This window comes from Panulirus ornatus, chromosome 48, assembly GCF_036320965.1.
Source record: "Panulirus ornatus isolate Po-2019 chromosome 48, ASM3632096v1, whole genome shotgun sequence".
In the NCBI taxonomy this organism is placed as follows: Eukaryota; Metazoa; Arthropoda; class Malacostraca; order Decapoda; family Palinuridae; genus Panulirus; species Panulirus ornatus.
The window spans coordinates 29685418-29701035 of NC_092271.1; the positions used below are offsets into that span (position 1 = coordinate 29685418).

General features: G+C 47.0%; 1 protein-coding gene across 1 annotated transcript in view; it reads right to left on the minus strand.

The window, feature by feature from the left end:
* LOC139764000 (calcitonin gene-related peptide type 1 receptor-like) overlaps nucleotides 1–15618 on the minus strand; it is a 167102-nt gene that overhangs the window by 11970 nt on the left and 139514 nt on the right. The window contains exons 6-10 of the mRNA XM_071690472.1: nucleotides 13782–14082; nucleotides 12440–12596; nucleotides 6277–6408; nucleotides 5175–5216; nucleotides 2815–2898 (exon numbers count right to left, since the gene is read on the minus strand). Coding sequence (XP_071546573.1) covers nucleotides 2815–2898; nucleotides 5175–5216; nucleotides 6277–6408; nucleotides 12440–12596; nucleotides 13782–14082 — 716 coding nt within the window. The remainder of the gene's footprint in view (nucleotides 1–2814; nucleotides 2899–5174; nucleotides 5217–6276; nucleotides 6409–12439; nucleotides 12597–13781; nucleotides 14083–15618) is intronic.

The window sequence follows — 15618 nt, forward strand, 5'->3', positions numbered from 1 at the left end:
AACTATCAGATGCCACTAACCACTGGGAATAAACAACTCGATTTGCCTGACCTCATCTGGTCCTGACCTTATGAGTGACGTCATGCGCGCGACTATCTTGATCAACAGCTCACCTACAAAAAGTGTCAGAAATCTTCGAGTCCAACATGAGTTAGTGAAACCTGAGGCAAGTTTACAGGAAGGAGAAAGTTTCATCACTGGGACAAGAACTGGAACGTCAGGTCAACAGCGAAACTGACCTCAGTGTTTCATACTGAAGCTGGGGTCAGGGGTCAACACTTGTAACTCGCAACAATAGTGTTTGTCTGGCTGGATCTACATAGTAATTAGGTCAACTGCTGTACTCATGTCTCATAAGAACTCTCTCTCTCTCTCTCTCTCTCTCTCTCTCTCTCTCTCTCTCTCTCTCTCTCTCTCTCTCTCTCTCTCTCTCTCTCCTCTTGCATTTACGCGTATTTTTTCTCTGTCTAGTTATTCGTTATTTGTCAGTCTATCTGTCTGACTCTTTTTTACCTTCTTTCTCTTTCTCTCGTACCACATGCACACAGTCACCTGATTCTCTCTATTTCTGTACCTGCACTTAGCATAACAAGGCAGTGTTACCAAGCTCCTAACTACATAAACTGCGTGACCCACAACATTTGTTACACTGCTAAGTGAGTGAGTTATTATAACAGGAGAATCACATCAAAGCACATGAGTTGGACGGCAGTTTGGTCTTGAAGCTGGAATTTGTATTGTTGTAAATTGTATGTTTATTCATGAGACAGTTGTATAGTGACGAGAAATGAGAAGATTGCTACTGGTTACTCACTCACTTCAACCTGCACGAGACAATATCCTGGATATCCACAATGTTGCATCACACGTAACACATTTACATGAACAAATATCAATTGTGTAAATATGTAAATAGAATACATTCATTCACGATTCTAACTTGTAAAAAGACATCATGGGAAGTAAACCTTCCTAAGTCATCATCCATGTAGTGAGGCACACTGGAGAGTCATCATCCAGGTAGTGAGTTACATTGGAGAGTCATCATCCAGGTAGTGAGTTACATTGGAGAGTCATCATTCAGGTAGTGAGGTACACTGGATAGTCATCATCCAGGTAATGAGGTACACTGGAGAGTCATCATCCAGGTAGTGAGTTACATTGGACAGTCATCATCCAGGTAGTGAGGTACACTGGAGAGTCATCATCCAGGTAGTGAGGTACACTGGAGAGTCATCATCCAGGTAGTGAGTTACATTGGACAGTCATCATCCAGGTAGTGAGGTACACTGGAGAGTCATCATCCAGGTAGTAAGGTACACTGGAGGTAAAGTGTGCATTATCATCGTGATGATGACCATTAAGTAATGAGAAGACAAGTTTCTTCTCATACTCTCATCACCAACAGAAACGTATCACAACCTACTATCACCACAACCTGTTATTATTATCATCATTATTATCATCATTATTATCATCACGACCAGTTATTAATATCGCAACCAATTATTGCAGGGTCAAAGGTCATTTGTACAATCTATGTTATTCAAGAAGCGTTGGAGTGAAGAGGATGTTCCTCAGATGATGTGTCTCGCGTAACAACACAATCACAAGACCAAATGGTTACCACGCTACAGTAACGTGTACTATCTTCTACACATCGCACGAAAACCTGACTACAATGTTTGACTCAGAGCAGCCAGGGGCGCCTCAGGCCAGCAGAGCTAGAGTTAACATGTCATATCAAATCAGTGTAAGACACAGCAGACCTGCAGTGTCATGGTACAGGAAGTCACTGCAGGTCACAGCTCAACACAGCAGGCCTGCAGTGCCGGGGTTCACATCACTGCAGGTCACAGTAAGGCCCAGTTCGGGGGTCCTGCTGGTCCTGTTACCATTAGGTGTATCATTGACCTCTCCACGGTAGCGGTGCCAGACTGAACAGATTAATGTGTGTGTGTGTGTGTGTGTGTGTGTGTGTGTGTGTGTGTGTGTGTGTGTGTGTGTGTGTGTGTGTGTGTTTGTGTGTGTAGTTGGGTTACTTAATATTGTGTGTAATGTGCATGTGGATATGTAGCATTGGTCTGGTCTACAGTAGACTGAGTCAACCAATCTCCTAATGTTGCTTATAGTCATTCCGTTTGTACAGACGGTCACGTGAGAACAACATCCCAGTGTTCTTAACCTGTGCTGGTGGAGGTTATATCCCAGTGTTCTTAACCTGTGCTGGTGGAGGTTATATCCTAGTGTTCTTAGCTCTGGCAGGGAACTAAGGTTTCCGTCAGTATAATGGATATCCTAAAGGCACTTTAGGCTCTCCTACACACCCGACATCTAAGCTGCTATGTGGATTCCTTGTCATAATGTCGGTCTGCGTCTATGGTCCATTTTTTTTCGTAGGTCCAACTTTTTTTTTTATTGACTTTCATCTACATTGCGGCTCACCGTGATCTGGTCTGCTGGTGGTGGCTCCCCTCTGGTCCGCGTACGGTTCCCCAGCCAGCCAGCTTCAGGACTGTTGTGTCTGTCACATGTTCACCCACACATTACTCAGGTCTTGTGAGTACCGGTCCCTCTACCACTGTTGGGTGTCCAACTGGTCTTTTGGCGTCGTCTGGTGACACTAGGGACAATCATACCCTTGCAAGTTAGCCTTGATAACTCTTCATCTGTAAGTCATCATACACTGGTGGGTCTAACTGCATCGTCAAGACTGAGTCTATGTCTTTCTGTGAGAGTCTACGCGCGTCGGCGTAAGTGTGTGTCTGTGTGTGAGGGTGTCTGCTGGTCCTGCGTCTGTCTGGTCCTTCTTACCGAGAAGGTTGTCGCTGCGTACGAGTTGGGTCCTCCCCGCATCAACTTATGCTGGCTCCACTTTTTCTTGAAGATGCCCAGAACCTGCCGGTGAGAACAAGACCAATGTGAGACAATAAGGTAGTATGGTAATCACCTGCCGGACACCTAGGCAGTCCATCACACCGGGAAACACTGTCTCGTCCTGACCACTGGGCTGACCACTGGGATTGGGACTGAATCTAAAATTCATCCGAGTGGAAAATACTTGTGGAGTAAAGAAACATTTCACAGACAATGAAGGTCCTTATAGAGGTAGACTCATGACATATGAGGCCTGATACTCTGCCGAGGTTCAGTCCAACGTTCATGCCGAATATATACAACTTAAGAAATGTTTCGGTCACCTTAACAGCAGAGGAAGAAAGAATAGCAAAGTAAATGCTGTCTCCCCACCTTCCAATCCCTCAGGCACCACGCCCAGAAGGAAAATTTTCATAGTATAGTTATAAGGTAGAATGAAGAGGAATGTGTCATGTAGTCCTTCACCTTCTGATGTAAAGACAATAATAAGGATAAAGTTAGCTCAAGCTCCTCGAGTTGCCACGTCTATATTACTGCTGTAGTTGAAGAATGAGACAATAATTCTTACTCTTTTAAAGCAGATGACTTGGGGTAGTCAATATTGTTATACTACTGCAGCCTGGCTAGGGAGAGACCGGTGGTTGAGAAAGTAGCATGACATACCACTACGTTATCATGATTGATTAAAATATTCCATACTGAAGAATGACAAGTGATGATCAAACCTAATTTTGAAGATATTCAGGACGTTGCTTTGATCAACATTTTCTGGCAGCTTATTCCAAGCATCAATGATGTCGGTGGTAAAGAAGTATTTCGCTCAGTCCAGATTAAGTCCATAACCTCTAACTATATTCCAATTTCTCTCAATGGTAATGCTGGCGCTGCTGTAAAGAATTTTTCAATATCGACATTGTTGAATCTTTCGGGTATTTTCAAACATTCAGTTAATTTACCTCCGGAACGACTCTTGCATATGGGGAACAAGTTTAATTCCCCCAGTTTGTCCTCATATGGTTTGTTACGCAAGGAAGGAATCAATTTAGTTGTTCTTCGCTGCACAGCTTCCAATCTAAGATTGTTATTGCTGAAGTGGAGGGCCCAAACTGCGCTGCACGTTCAGGTTGTGGTCTAACTAAACGAACATGTACTCACAGTTCATATGTTGGACCCTTACACAGTATGGCAGCTGTCCCGGGCCCCTCACTGTGTGAGAGTTGTCACAAGATCTTCATCTGTCCCAAAGTGTAAACTGAGGGTGTTCTCAATACACTAGATTACTATGCATATTACAAGATGGTTCAAACTACATAGTCTCTGTTTATCATCAGTGATAATAATGATAATGATAATTCTAGTAGTAGTAGTAGTAGTAGTACTAGTAGTAGTACTAGTAGAGGTAGTAGTAGTAGTATTAGCAGTAGTAGTAGTAGCATTAGCAGTAACAGTAGCAGTAGTATTAGTATCTCTGTTTATCATCAATGATAATAATGATAATGATAATTCTAGTAGTAGTAGTAGTAGTAGTAGTACTAGTAGTAGTACTAGTAGAGGTAGTAGTAGTAGTATTAGCAGTAGTTAGTAGCATTAGCAGTAACAGTAGCAGTAGTATTAGTAGTGTAGTAGTAGCAGTAGTAGTAGTGTAGTAGTAGAAGTAGTAGTAGTAGTAGTATTAGCAATAGTAATAGTAGCAGTAGTGAAGCAGCCAGCAAGTTGTAGCACCCTACAGCTTAGCTGATGGTTGCACCACAATCATCAGCAGACGGACAGAGGAAGATCAATTAACGTCACTCACCATAACTTACAACATGCATTCATATATATATATATATATATATATATATATATATATATATATATATATATATATATATTTTTTTTTTTTTTTTTTTTTTTTTTTTTCATACTATTCGCTATTTCCCGCGATAGCGAGGTAGCGTTAAGAACAGAGGACTGGGCCTTTGAGGGAATATCCTCACCTGGACCTCTTCTCTGTTCCTTCTTTTGAAAAAAAAAAAAAAAAAAAAAAACGAGAGGGGAGGATTTCCAGCCCCCCGCTCCCTTCCCTGTTAGTCGCCTTCTACGACATGCAGGGAATACGTGGGAAGTATTCTTTCTCCCCTATCCCCAGGGAAATATATATATATATATATATATATATATATATATATATATATATATATATATATATATATATATATATATATATAAGGCTAATAATTAACAAGAAGTATTGTACCATGATTGGTAGTTAGGGTTGTTTTAGTGATGGAAGTAGTGAGGGCAGCAGGACTCACCTCTCCGTTGAAGAAACAGAAGAGCAACGAGACCCCCAGACCCTGCAAGAGGCAAAAATATTTCCATGAAGATCACTTTCTCCATCACTCCCTCATTCACTCCCTCCATCACTCTCTCCATCACTCCCTTCATTATTCCCTTCATCACTGCCTCCATGTCTCCCATCTACACAATAAATGAATATCTTGAAGGTTTCATGTCTATACAACTACGTTATATAATTTTCATTATATTCTCATGAAACATAGATATATACAGTATGTAAACCTCATGTATGTGGTACAGACACTTGTATACAAACCTCATGCAGGTGGTACAGAAACTTGCATTTGTTATTACTGTTGTATTTCTATAAACATGTCCCAGAGTTAAAGGGTTTGTTTTCCGAGACAAGCCTGGAGAGAAACAGGAGAGTAGGTAGTCCAGGTGACGCAGGTGCTCTGTGGCACGACCGTGACAAGTGGTGGACGGGTTATAGTATTGTATGTTGTCATCATGCAGACAGTCGAGTGTCAGACGTGACGAGTGTCTGAATGGTGAGTACTTGGTTGCCAGAGAAAATCTCCAGAGGGTCAGCACGACCCTTAAGCACGATATTACGACCCTCGAGTATAATGGCCTAGTTCTTGAACTGGTTTTAGCTCTAAGGTCAAAGGTCAAACCATAATACCCAAGGGTCGAACAATGGGGCTTGAGGGTCTGCAAGAGGTCAAGACATTCTGGCAGGGGAAATTGTCTTCATTAATATCAAGTTCAAATGATCTTAGAATGAAGAGGAAGAAAATAGAGAAGAAGGAGAAGAAGAAGAAGAAAGAGAAGAAGATGAAAGAGAAGAAGAAGGAGAAGAAGAAGAAGGAGAAGAAGAAGAAGGAGAAGAAGAAGGAGGAGAAGAAAGAGAAGAAGAAGAAAGAGAAGAAGACGAGAGCTGTATTGGATCAGAAAGGTACGAGGTCAGACAACAGTAGAGGCTCCAGGTAGCAACACAGCTGCAGGCCTTGAGGAAGTATATTCATCCTTCTTCATACAGGCTCAGATCGCAGTTGTTACGCAAACATGAAATCATTCCAACAAAATATAAGAGTTGTAATGAAGACGACCTACCTGGAAGGAGGCGGCCACGGCGGAAACGACCAGGTAGACACCTTCGCCTGGGGAGTCCTTAGGCGGCCTGAAGGGGATGAGGATGTAGTGGAGACCCAGCAGGGGAATCAGGATGAGCGTCGCCCGCACCGCCTGTAACACCAGAGCCGAGTCACCACAACCTCACTACATGGTGCCTGGCCCACAGGAACCAGTCAGGTCCCCTGTAGGACCGAGAGTCAGGCACACAGCAGGGTCAAGAGTCAGGTTCTCTGTAAGACTAAGAGTCAGGTACGCAGAAGGATCAAGGATCAGGTCCGCTGGAGAGTCGAGGGCCAGGCCCGTTGTACGGCCAAGAATCTGATCCTTTGGCTGGCGGACTGACTGACTAAAGAGGCGAGTCAACACCTCATTCTTACGGTGGTTCTGTGTAGTGTCTCGTGAAGGGGAAGATGTCACGCCTAATGTAACAAGGGAACCACACCGTCATTAGTGAGAGGCTTAACTGTAAGAACCTTGAGCACACACACACATATGGCCACCGAGCACAACGATACGATCCTCGAACACAACAGTACGAACTATGAGAGTAATGGTACGAGCGTTAGGTATAATGGCGTAACCTCTAATGTGATGCTTAACGGTTAGGTGAGAGGCCGAATATTCATATTCTGTAATAGCCTGTCAACCACAGGATATTGATAGAATGGATTCTATCATTCATAGGGCTTAGAGTATTATAGTGGGAAAAGAACTATACTCACCATTCATGGAATGGCTTCTTAGCGTGACTATTGCCACTGTATAACTGGTTCATGTCTCCTAACACTGACACTTAATTTCGTAGTTGTAAGTCGAGCCGAATAAGCACACATGAACAGCAACGTCGCACGTACGCATGGTTCTTACTGATGACGACAAACGTATCAGAAAATAAGCGATTGGTTTATCAAACTCTTCATTACGATAAACTTATTCAATTATAACAAAATGCAACACTTTATGGTATAGTATGCTGTAACATGCCTCACTAAGCTATGGTATAATATGTTGTAACATGCCTCACTAAGCTATGGTATAATATGTTGTAACATGCCTCACTAAGCTATGGTATAGTACGTTGTAACATGCCTCACTAAGCTATTGTATAGTATGCTGTAACATGCCTCACTAGGCTATGGTATAGTATGTTGTAACATGCCTCACTAGGCTATGGTATAGTACGTTGTAACATGCCTCACTAGGCTATGGTATAGTACGTTGTAACATGCCTCACTAGGCTATGGTATAGTACGTTGTAACATGCCTCACTAAGCTATTGTATAGTATGCTGTAACATGCCTCACTAAGCTATTGTATAGTATGCTGTAACATGCCTCACTAGGCTATGGTATAGTATGTTGTAACATGCCTCACTAGGCTATGGTATAGTACGTTGTAACATGCCTCACTAGGCTATGGTATAGTACGTTGTAACATGCCTCACTAGGCTATGGTATAGTACGTTGTAACATGCCTCACTAGGCTATGGTATAGTACGTTGTAACATGCCTCACTAGGCTATGGTATAGTACGTTGTAACATGCCTCACTAGGCTATGGTATAGTACGTTGTAACATGCCTCACTAGGCTATGGTATAGTACGTTGTAACATGCCTCACTAGGCTATGGTATAGTACGTTGTAACATGCCTCACTAGGCTATGGTATAGTACGTTGTAACATGCCTCACTAGGCTATGGTATAGTACGTTGTAACATGCCTCACTAGGCTATGGTATAGTACGTTGTAACATGCCTCACTAGGCTATGGTATAGTACGTTGTAACATGCCTCACTAGGCTATGGTATAGTACGTTGTAACATGCCTCACTAGGCTATGGTATAGTACGTTGTAACATGCCTCACTAGGCTATGGTATAGTACGTTGTAACATGCCTCACTAGGCTATGGTATAGTACGTTGTAACATGCCTCACTAGGCTATGGTATAGTACGTTGTAACATGCCTCACTAGGCTATGGTATAGTACGTTGTAACATGCCTCACTAGGCTATGGTATAGTATGTTGTAACATGCCTCACTAGGCTATGGTATAGTACGTTGTAACATGCCTCACTAGGCTATGGTATAGTACGTTGTAACATGCCTCACTAGGCTATGAAATGCTATGTAGAACCTGACGATGGTACACAGTTCAGACTGACGGTCAGTCATGAAACACGGTCGTGAATAACGTAGTGTAGTCGACGTAGGTGGAGGTCTGGTGGAGGGTGCCGCCACGGATCGTCCTGACACCCGACCCCACACCAGCCCTGAGGAGGTAAGAGGCAGAGGGGGGAGAGGCAGAGAGGTGTGAGGAAGGGGAGTAAGGGGGAGGAAGAGCACCTACTCTCAATCACCCCAGGTAAGCCAATACTGGGTTGCGACGCTCAACTTGCCGGTCGATTCTGCTCTCTCTCTCTCTCTCTCTCTCTCTCTCTCTCTCTCTCTCTCTCTCTCTCTCTCTCTCTCTCTCTCTCTCTCCTTATCTTCCCCGGAGACGCACCAAGGGAGAGATGCACCTACTGGGTGAGGAGTCAGGGGGCATCAATCCCTAGGGAGACCCGGACAACGCCGCCCTAGGTGCTAGCAACAGGTGAAGTGACCCCGCCTCTCTGTCCTTAGGTGATCAGTTACACTAAACTCTCGTGATGGTCAATTTCCTTACTACTTACTCCATTCTGTTTCTATACTTTTGGCGAATATGTTTGGAAAGTAAGGAAAACGGGAGAGAAAAGTCTTGCTGTCCCTTTTGAGAATAGACTTTTGAAATCTGAAATTTGAATCTCGGAGTTTGTCTCTGAGGTGTTGGTGGTGACCGTGGCCGACACCACTTGCTCCCACCCCGACCATCGTCCAGCTCACTACGAGACCCGCCAGTACCGTCGTCCAGCTCACTACGAGACCCGCCAGTACCGTCGTCCAGCTCACTACGAGACCCGACAGTACCGTCGTCCAGCTCACTACGAGACCCGACAGTACCGTCGTCCAGCTCACTACGAGACCCGACAGTACCGTCGTCCAGCTCACTACGAGACCCGCCAGTACCGTCGTCCAGCTCACTACGAGACCCGCCAGTACCGTCGTCCAGCTCACTACGAGACCCGCCAGTACCGTCGTCCAGCTCACTACGGGACCCGCAAGTACCGTCGTCCAGCTCACTACGAGACCCGACAGTACCGTCGTCCAGCTCACTACGAGACCCGCCAGTACCGTCGTCCAGCTCACTACGAGACCCGACAGTACCGTCGTCCAGCTCACTACGAGACCCACCAGTACCGTCGTCCAGCTCCCTACGAGACCCGCCAGTACCGTCGTCCAGTTCTCTACGAGACTTGCCAGTACCGTCGTCAAGCTCCCTACGAGACCCGACAGTACTGTCGTCCAACTCTCTACGAGATATGCCAGTACAGTCGTCCAGCTCCCTACAAGACCTGCCAGTACCGTCGTCAAGCTCCCTACGAGACCCGCCAGTACCGTCGTCCAGCTCACTACGAGACCCGACAGTACCGTCGTCCAGCTCACTACGAGACCCGCCAGTACCGTCGTCCAGCTCACTACGAGACCCGCCAGTACCGTCGTCCAGCTCACTACGAGACCCGCCAGTACCGTCGTCCAGCTCACTACGAGACCCGCCAGTACCGTCGTCCAGCTCACTACGAGACCCGCAAGTACCGTCGTCCAGCTCACTACGAGACCCGCCAGTACCGTCGTCCAGCTCACTACGAGACCCGCCAGTACCGTCGTCCAGCTCACTACGAGACCCGACAGTACCGTCGTCCAGCTCACTACGAGACCCACCAGTACCGTCGTCCAGCTCCCTACGAGACCCGCCAGTACCGTCGTCCAGTTCTCTACGAGACCTGCCAGTACCGTCGTCAAGCTCCCTACGAGATCCGACAGTACTGTCGTCCAACTCTCTACGAGACATGCCAGTACAGTCGTCCAGCTCCCTACGAGACCTGCCAGTACCGTCGTCAAGCTCCCTACGAGACCCGCCAGTACCGTCGTCCAGCTCCCTACGAGACATGCCAGTACCGTCGTCAAGCTCCCTACGAGACCTGCCAGTACCGTCGTCAAGCTCCCTACGAGACCCGCCAGTACCATTGTCCAGCTCACTACGAGACCCGCCAGTACCGTCGTCCAGCTCACTACGAGACCCACCAGTACTGTCGTCTAGCTCCCTACGAGACCTGCCAGTACCGTCGTCAAGCTCCCTACGAGACCCGACAGTACCGTCGTCCAGCTCACTACGAGACCCGCCAGTACCGTCGTCCAGCTCACTACGAGACTCACCAGTACCTTCGTCCAGCTCACTACGAGACCCGCCAGTACCGTCGTCCAGCTCACTACGAGACCCGCCAGTACCTTCGTCCAGCTCACTACGAGACCTGCCAGTACCGTCGTTCAGCTCACTACGAGACCCACCAGTACCGTCGTCCAGCTCACTACGAGACCCGCCAGTACCGTCGTCCAGCTCACTACGAGACCCGCTAGTACCGTCGTCCAGCTCACTACGAGACCCGCCAGTACCGTCGTCCAGCTCACTACGAGACCCGACAGTACCGTCGTCCAGCTCACTACGAGACCCGCCAGTACCGTCGTCCAGCTCACTACGAGACCCGACAGTACCTTCGTCCAGCTCACTACGAGACCTGCCAGTACCGTCGTTCAGCTCACTACGAGACCCGCCAGTACCGTCGTCCAGCTCACTACGAGACCCGCCAGTACCGTCGTCCAGCTCACTACGAGACCCGCCAGTACCGTCGTCCAGCTCACTACGAGACCCGCCAGTACCGTCGTCCAGCTCACTACGAGACCCGCCAGTACCGTCGTCCAGCTCACTACGAGACCCGCCAGTACCGTCGTCCAGCTCAATCCGAGACCCGCCAGTACCGTCGTCCAGCTCACTACGAGACCCGCCAGTACCGTCGTCCAGCTCACTACGAGACCCGCCAGTACCGTCGTCCAGCTCACTACGAGACCCGCCAGTACCGTCAACATTACGTATCACGCTGTTCCTGTGTTGTCCTAACGCGTATGTTTGGCACTCACTTCATTACATTGTCCTTATACCATCAGTTGCTCAGGCTTCAGAATTCATGTCTTTTTGTTATGATTGAACCGACGAGACAATCTCTTCCCCTCTCTCAGGGTCGTCACGGGTCGTGGGAACCTTCCAGTAAGTTCGCCAATTGGCGGAGAGTCGTTAGCACCCGGTCGTGGTGGTTATCAGGGTCGTTACTTCCCTGGTCAGCGGGCGTTCATGGGCTCCCGGTGAAGGTTCACATGCCTCAGTCTCCTGTTAGGGATGTGTCGTGGGCGAGAGCCTCTCCACTCCAGTCTCTCCATCATGCTCTTGAAACTCCTAAACAACTGAGTGAGAAACAATTTGACAAATTTCTTTCCAACATTTCCATGAAGCATTATACTCCTCCCATAATGCTTCATGATTCACTGTTGCTGGTAATGTTAATTATGAGACATATACAAGCATTACCAGGTCCTTGTCATAAATCAATCATAATTAAAGTCTTGTTGAATGTGAACAATATGTATCATATCATGTGCTTCTGATGTGCGGGTTTAGTGTAACAATGACTTTATGACATAAGGAAGGTGAGGTTAATTAGTGAGGTACGTCCGAGGTTCTCATGAAAACCACGATGCTTGGCTATTCTGCCAGTCTCGGTAAAACCAACCATTGCGGTCAAATGTTTCGTGACCTCCAGAAAATTCTCAGAGACGCCAAGTGGAAGACGGTCTAATTTGTCTGTTTTCCTCTTTGTTTATCTTGTTAATCTGCACGTATCCCCCTCTCTCTCTCTCTCTCTCTCTCTGAAGGAAGATGTGGGGTTGGGTGGGTATAACTCGTGGCGGATGTTGGTCTCTGGGTATCTTTTTTTTTTTTTTTAGATGACCTTGCGGGTGGAGTGGGTGTTGAGGAACTAACCTTGCGGGTGGAGTGGGTGTTGAGGAACTAACCTTGCGGGTGGAGTGGGTGTTGAGGAACTAACCTTGCGGGTGGAGTGGGTGTTGAGGAACTAACCTTGCTGGTGGAGTGGGTGTTGAGGAACTAACCTTGCGGGTGGAGTGGGTGTTGAGGAACTAACCTTGCGGGTGGAGTGGGTGTTGAGGAACTAACCTTGCGGGTGGAGTGGGTGTCTGGGGCAGTGTTGACAGCTCGCAGCTTGGTGACGAGGACCCTGACGATGTTGATCAGGAAGAAGAGGTTCAGCAACATGGACAACACCACAGGGACGCTCAGGATGTAGTTGTACGTCCCGTCGTCCATCCAGCAGCTGCAGGAGAGATAGGGAAGTCACGCGATCTGCGGTCTCGTGTTTTATATGATCTGCCGAGACTGAAGTAACAGATACTCAAGTTACTGAAGTTAACAGATACTCACCTTGATGTAGGACTTTCGGTTTGAATTGTTTATTGTTCATATCTCGTCTTATCATTCAGTCTTTCATTCCCTTCCTCAAGCATTTAGTGTGTTATTCAATGCCCATTTTCAACTATTTCTTCCGTTAGTTCGCTTCTTCAATTCCAAAAGAGGTCTATCATCTTGATCATTTCTTATCTTTCCTAATAATCACTATAGAGTTTACGTCATCCAATACTTCTCGGAATACTTCGCATACTTACCCATAGATTTTAGTTTCGGGGTCCGAATAAAGTGAAATGTGTCAACAACACGACGGTGTAGACGTACAATATCTGATGGCATTTGATCACGTTCTGCCAACCTTCTCTTTATCCAGTTTTCAAAGGTCTCCTTATCTCACTTCCCAGCCTCAACCTGGCCTCACTAATGATCAAGAACTGTTCTCATGACTTACCTTCTGCTTGACGGCCTTGAAATATGGATTGATGTCTTTTCCAGCGTCATTGTTCAGTCCTGCATCGTGTAATTAACCTGATGTCGAGGCATACGAAACTTTTGCCTTTAACCTGTTGAGGACGACCTTACGACCTTAACGTACGACAGTACGACCTTAACATACGACAGTACGACCTTATCATGCGACAGCACGACCTTATGCGACGGTACGACCTTAACGCTCGACTTTTGGGTATGATGGCCTAGTTCTTGACCTGATCCTCAATGGTTATCTTAAGGGCCAGCTACCATACCCATGGGTCGTACAATCGTGTTCAAGGATAGTATCATCGTGCTCCAGGGTCGTACTGTCGTGCTCCAGGGTCGTACCGTCATGATCCAGGTGTTAGAAACAACTGTTTGAATTACCACATGAGAACCTGAGTCATGCGACAGGACGTCCTCAACTTAGGAGCACACCGTCAGGTAGACGCACGAACCTCTGCTGTTAAACATTGAGCCATCAACATGTAAAGCTACACCTGCTACCTAGGGCCTCCCCATCAATGACACACACACACACACACACACACACACACACACACACTGACGTACTCACATCACTCAGGGCTGTAATCACGTCACTCTCAAGTATACTCACTGGACATCCTGACTGTCGTCGGTGCTCCTACAGGCGGCGTAGATGATGGTGAAAAACGCCGGGGATCCCCAGCCCAGCAGGTAGAACCACTTCATGATTCTGTCCTCGGCGACGAAGGCGACGACGAGGAGCGTGTGCAGGTAGAGACCCTCGCAGAACATCCAGAAATAGTTCGATACGAGGAAGTAGTGCAGGAAGACGTGCAGCACACGACACTCGGTCTGGGGGCACCAACATAATGTTCTGTTCTCTGCTCGTGGTAAACTTGCACTCAAACTCGGTTGCCAAAATGTAACAAGTACTTACCCAGGTGTCCTGCTGCTACGGTAGGACCCTCCAGACAACTTGCCTGTCCTCTCCCTCCCTCCTACACCTGACCTGCCTGTCCTCTTCCATCAACCCTCCACAGGAACCCTTCTAAACCTTCCACCTGACCACTACAAGGTGTCTTCCGCCTGCATGTATTTATCATCACAAGGCGAGGCTTCTCTTCCATCATCTTCTAACTATCACCATAAAGCCTTGCATAACCTGACTCTTCCTGCCAGTCATCAGTAATGCACTAATGTCTTCTTTCACACGGATCTTCAGTGCTCACAAGACCCTTAAAGACCAGGATCTTCAAGCACACCTGGCGGCGTCCTGTAGCCAGCCCTCTCCCACTACTTCCCATCCACTGAGGCTACTCTTCCGTCACGTCGAACAAGCTCTAGATCACTCTCTTTCAAGCACAGTTGTTTACAACTTACACTTACTGGACTTACATTTTATTTCACAGTGGCATAAAATCTCGCCGTGCCTGTAGCAAGAGCCTGCAGGCACGCCACTTGGGTCAAAGGTCACGTGTTCCGCTAGTTGAGGCACTTATTTGCAACACTGATATGCCTCATCCTTTTGAGTCACGTTTCTCGACAGAAGGTCATGCTGGGGCGGCTCTCTCTGCCCCCACCACCACACCTACAGGCAAGAGAACACTGGACTCGGTGAACAAAACATCAAGATGCGGGGAAAAACACAGAACCCAGTGAACAGAACACCAAGACCCAGAGAAGAGAACACTGGACTCGGTGAACAAAACATCAAGATGCGGGGAAAAACACAGAACCCAGTGAACAGAACACCAAGACCCAGAGAAGAGAACACTGGACTCGGTGAACAAAACATCAAGATGCGGGGAAAAACACAGAACCCAGTGAACAGAACACCAAGACCCAGAGAAGAGAACACTGGACTCGGTGAACAAAACATCAAGATGCGGGGAAAAACACAGAACCCAGTGAACAGAACACCAAGACCCAGAGAAGAGAACACTGGACTCGGTGAACAAAACATCAAGATGCGGGGAAAAACACAGAACCCAGTGAACAGAACACCAAGACCCAGAGAAGAGAACACTGGACTCGGTGAACAAAACATCAAGATGCGGGGAAAAACACAGAACCCAGTGAACAGAACACCAAGACCCAGAGAAGAGAACACTGGACTCGGTGAACAAAACATCAAGATGCGGGGAAAAACACAGAACCCAGTGAACAGAACACCAAGACCCAGAGAAGAGAACACTGGACTCGGTGAACAAAACATCAAGATGCGGGGAAAAACACAGAACCCAGTGAACAGAACACCAAGACCCAGAGAAGAGAACACTGGACTCGGTGAACAAAACATCAAGATGCGGGGAAAAACACAGAACCCAGTGAACAGAACACCAAGACCCAGAGAAGAGAACACTGGACTCGGTGAACAAAACATCAAGATGCGGGGAAAAACACAGAACCCAGTGAACAGAACACCAAGACCCAGAGAAGAGAACACTGGACTCGGTGAACAAAACATC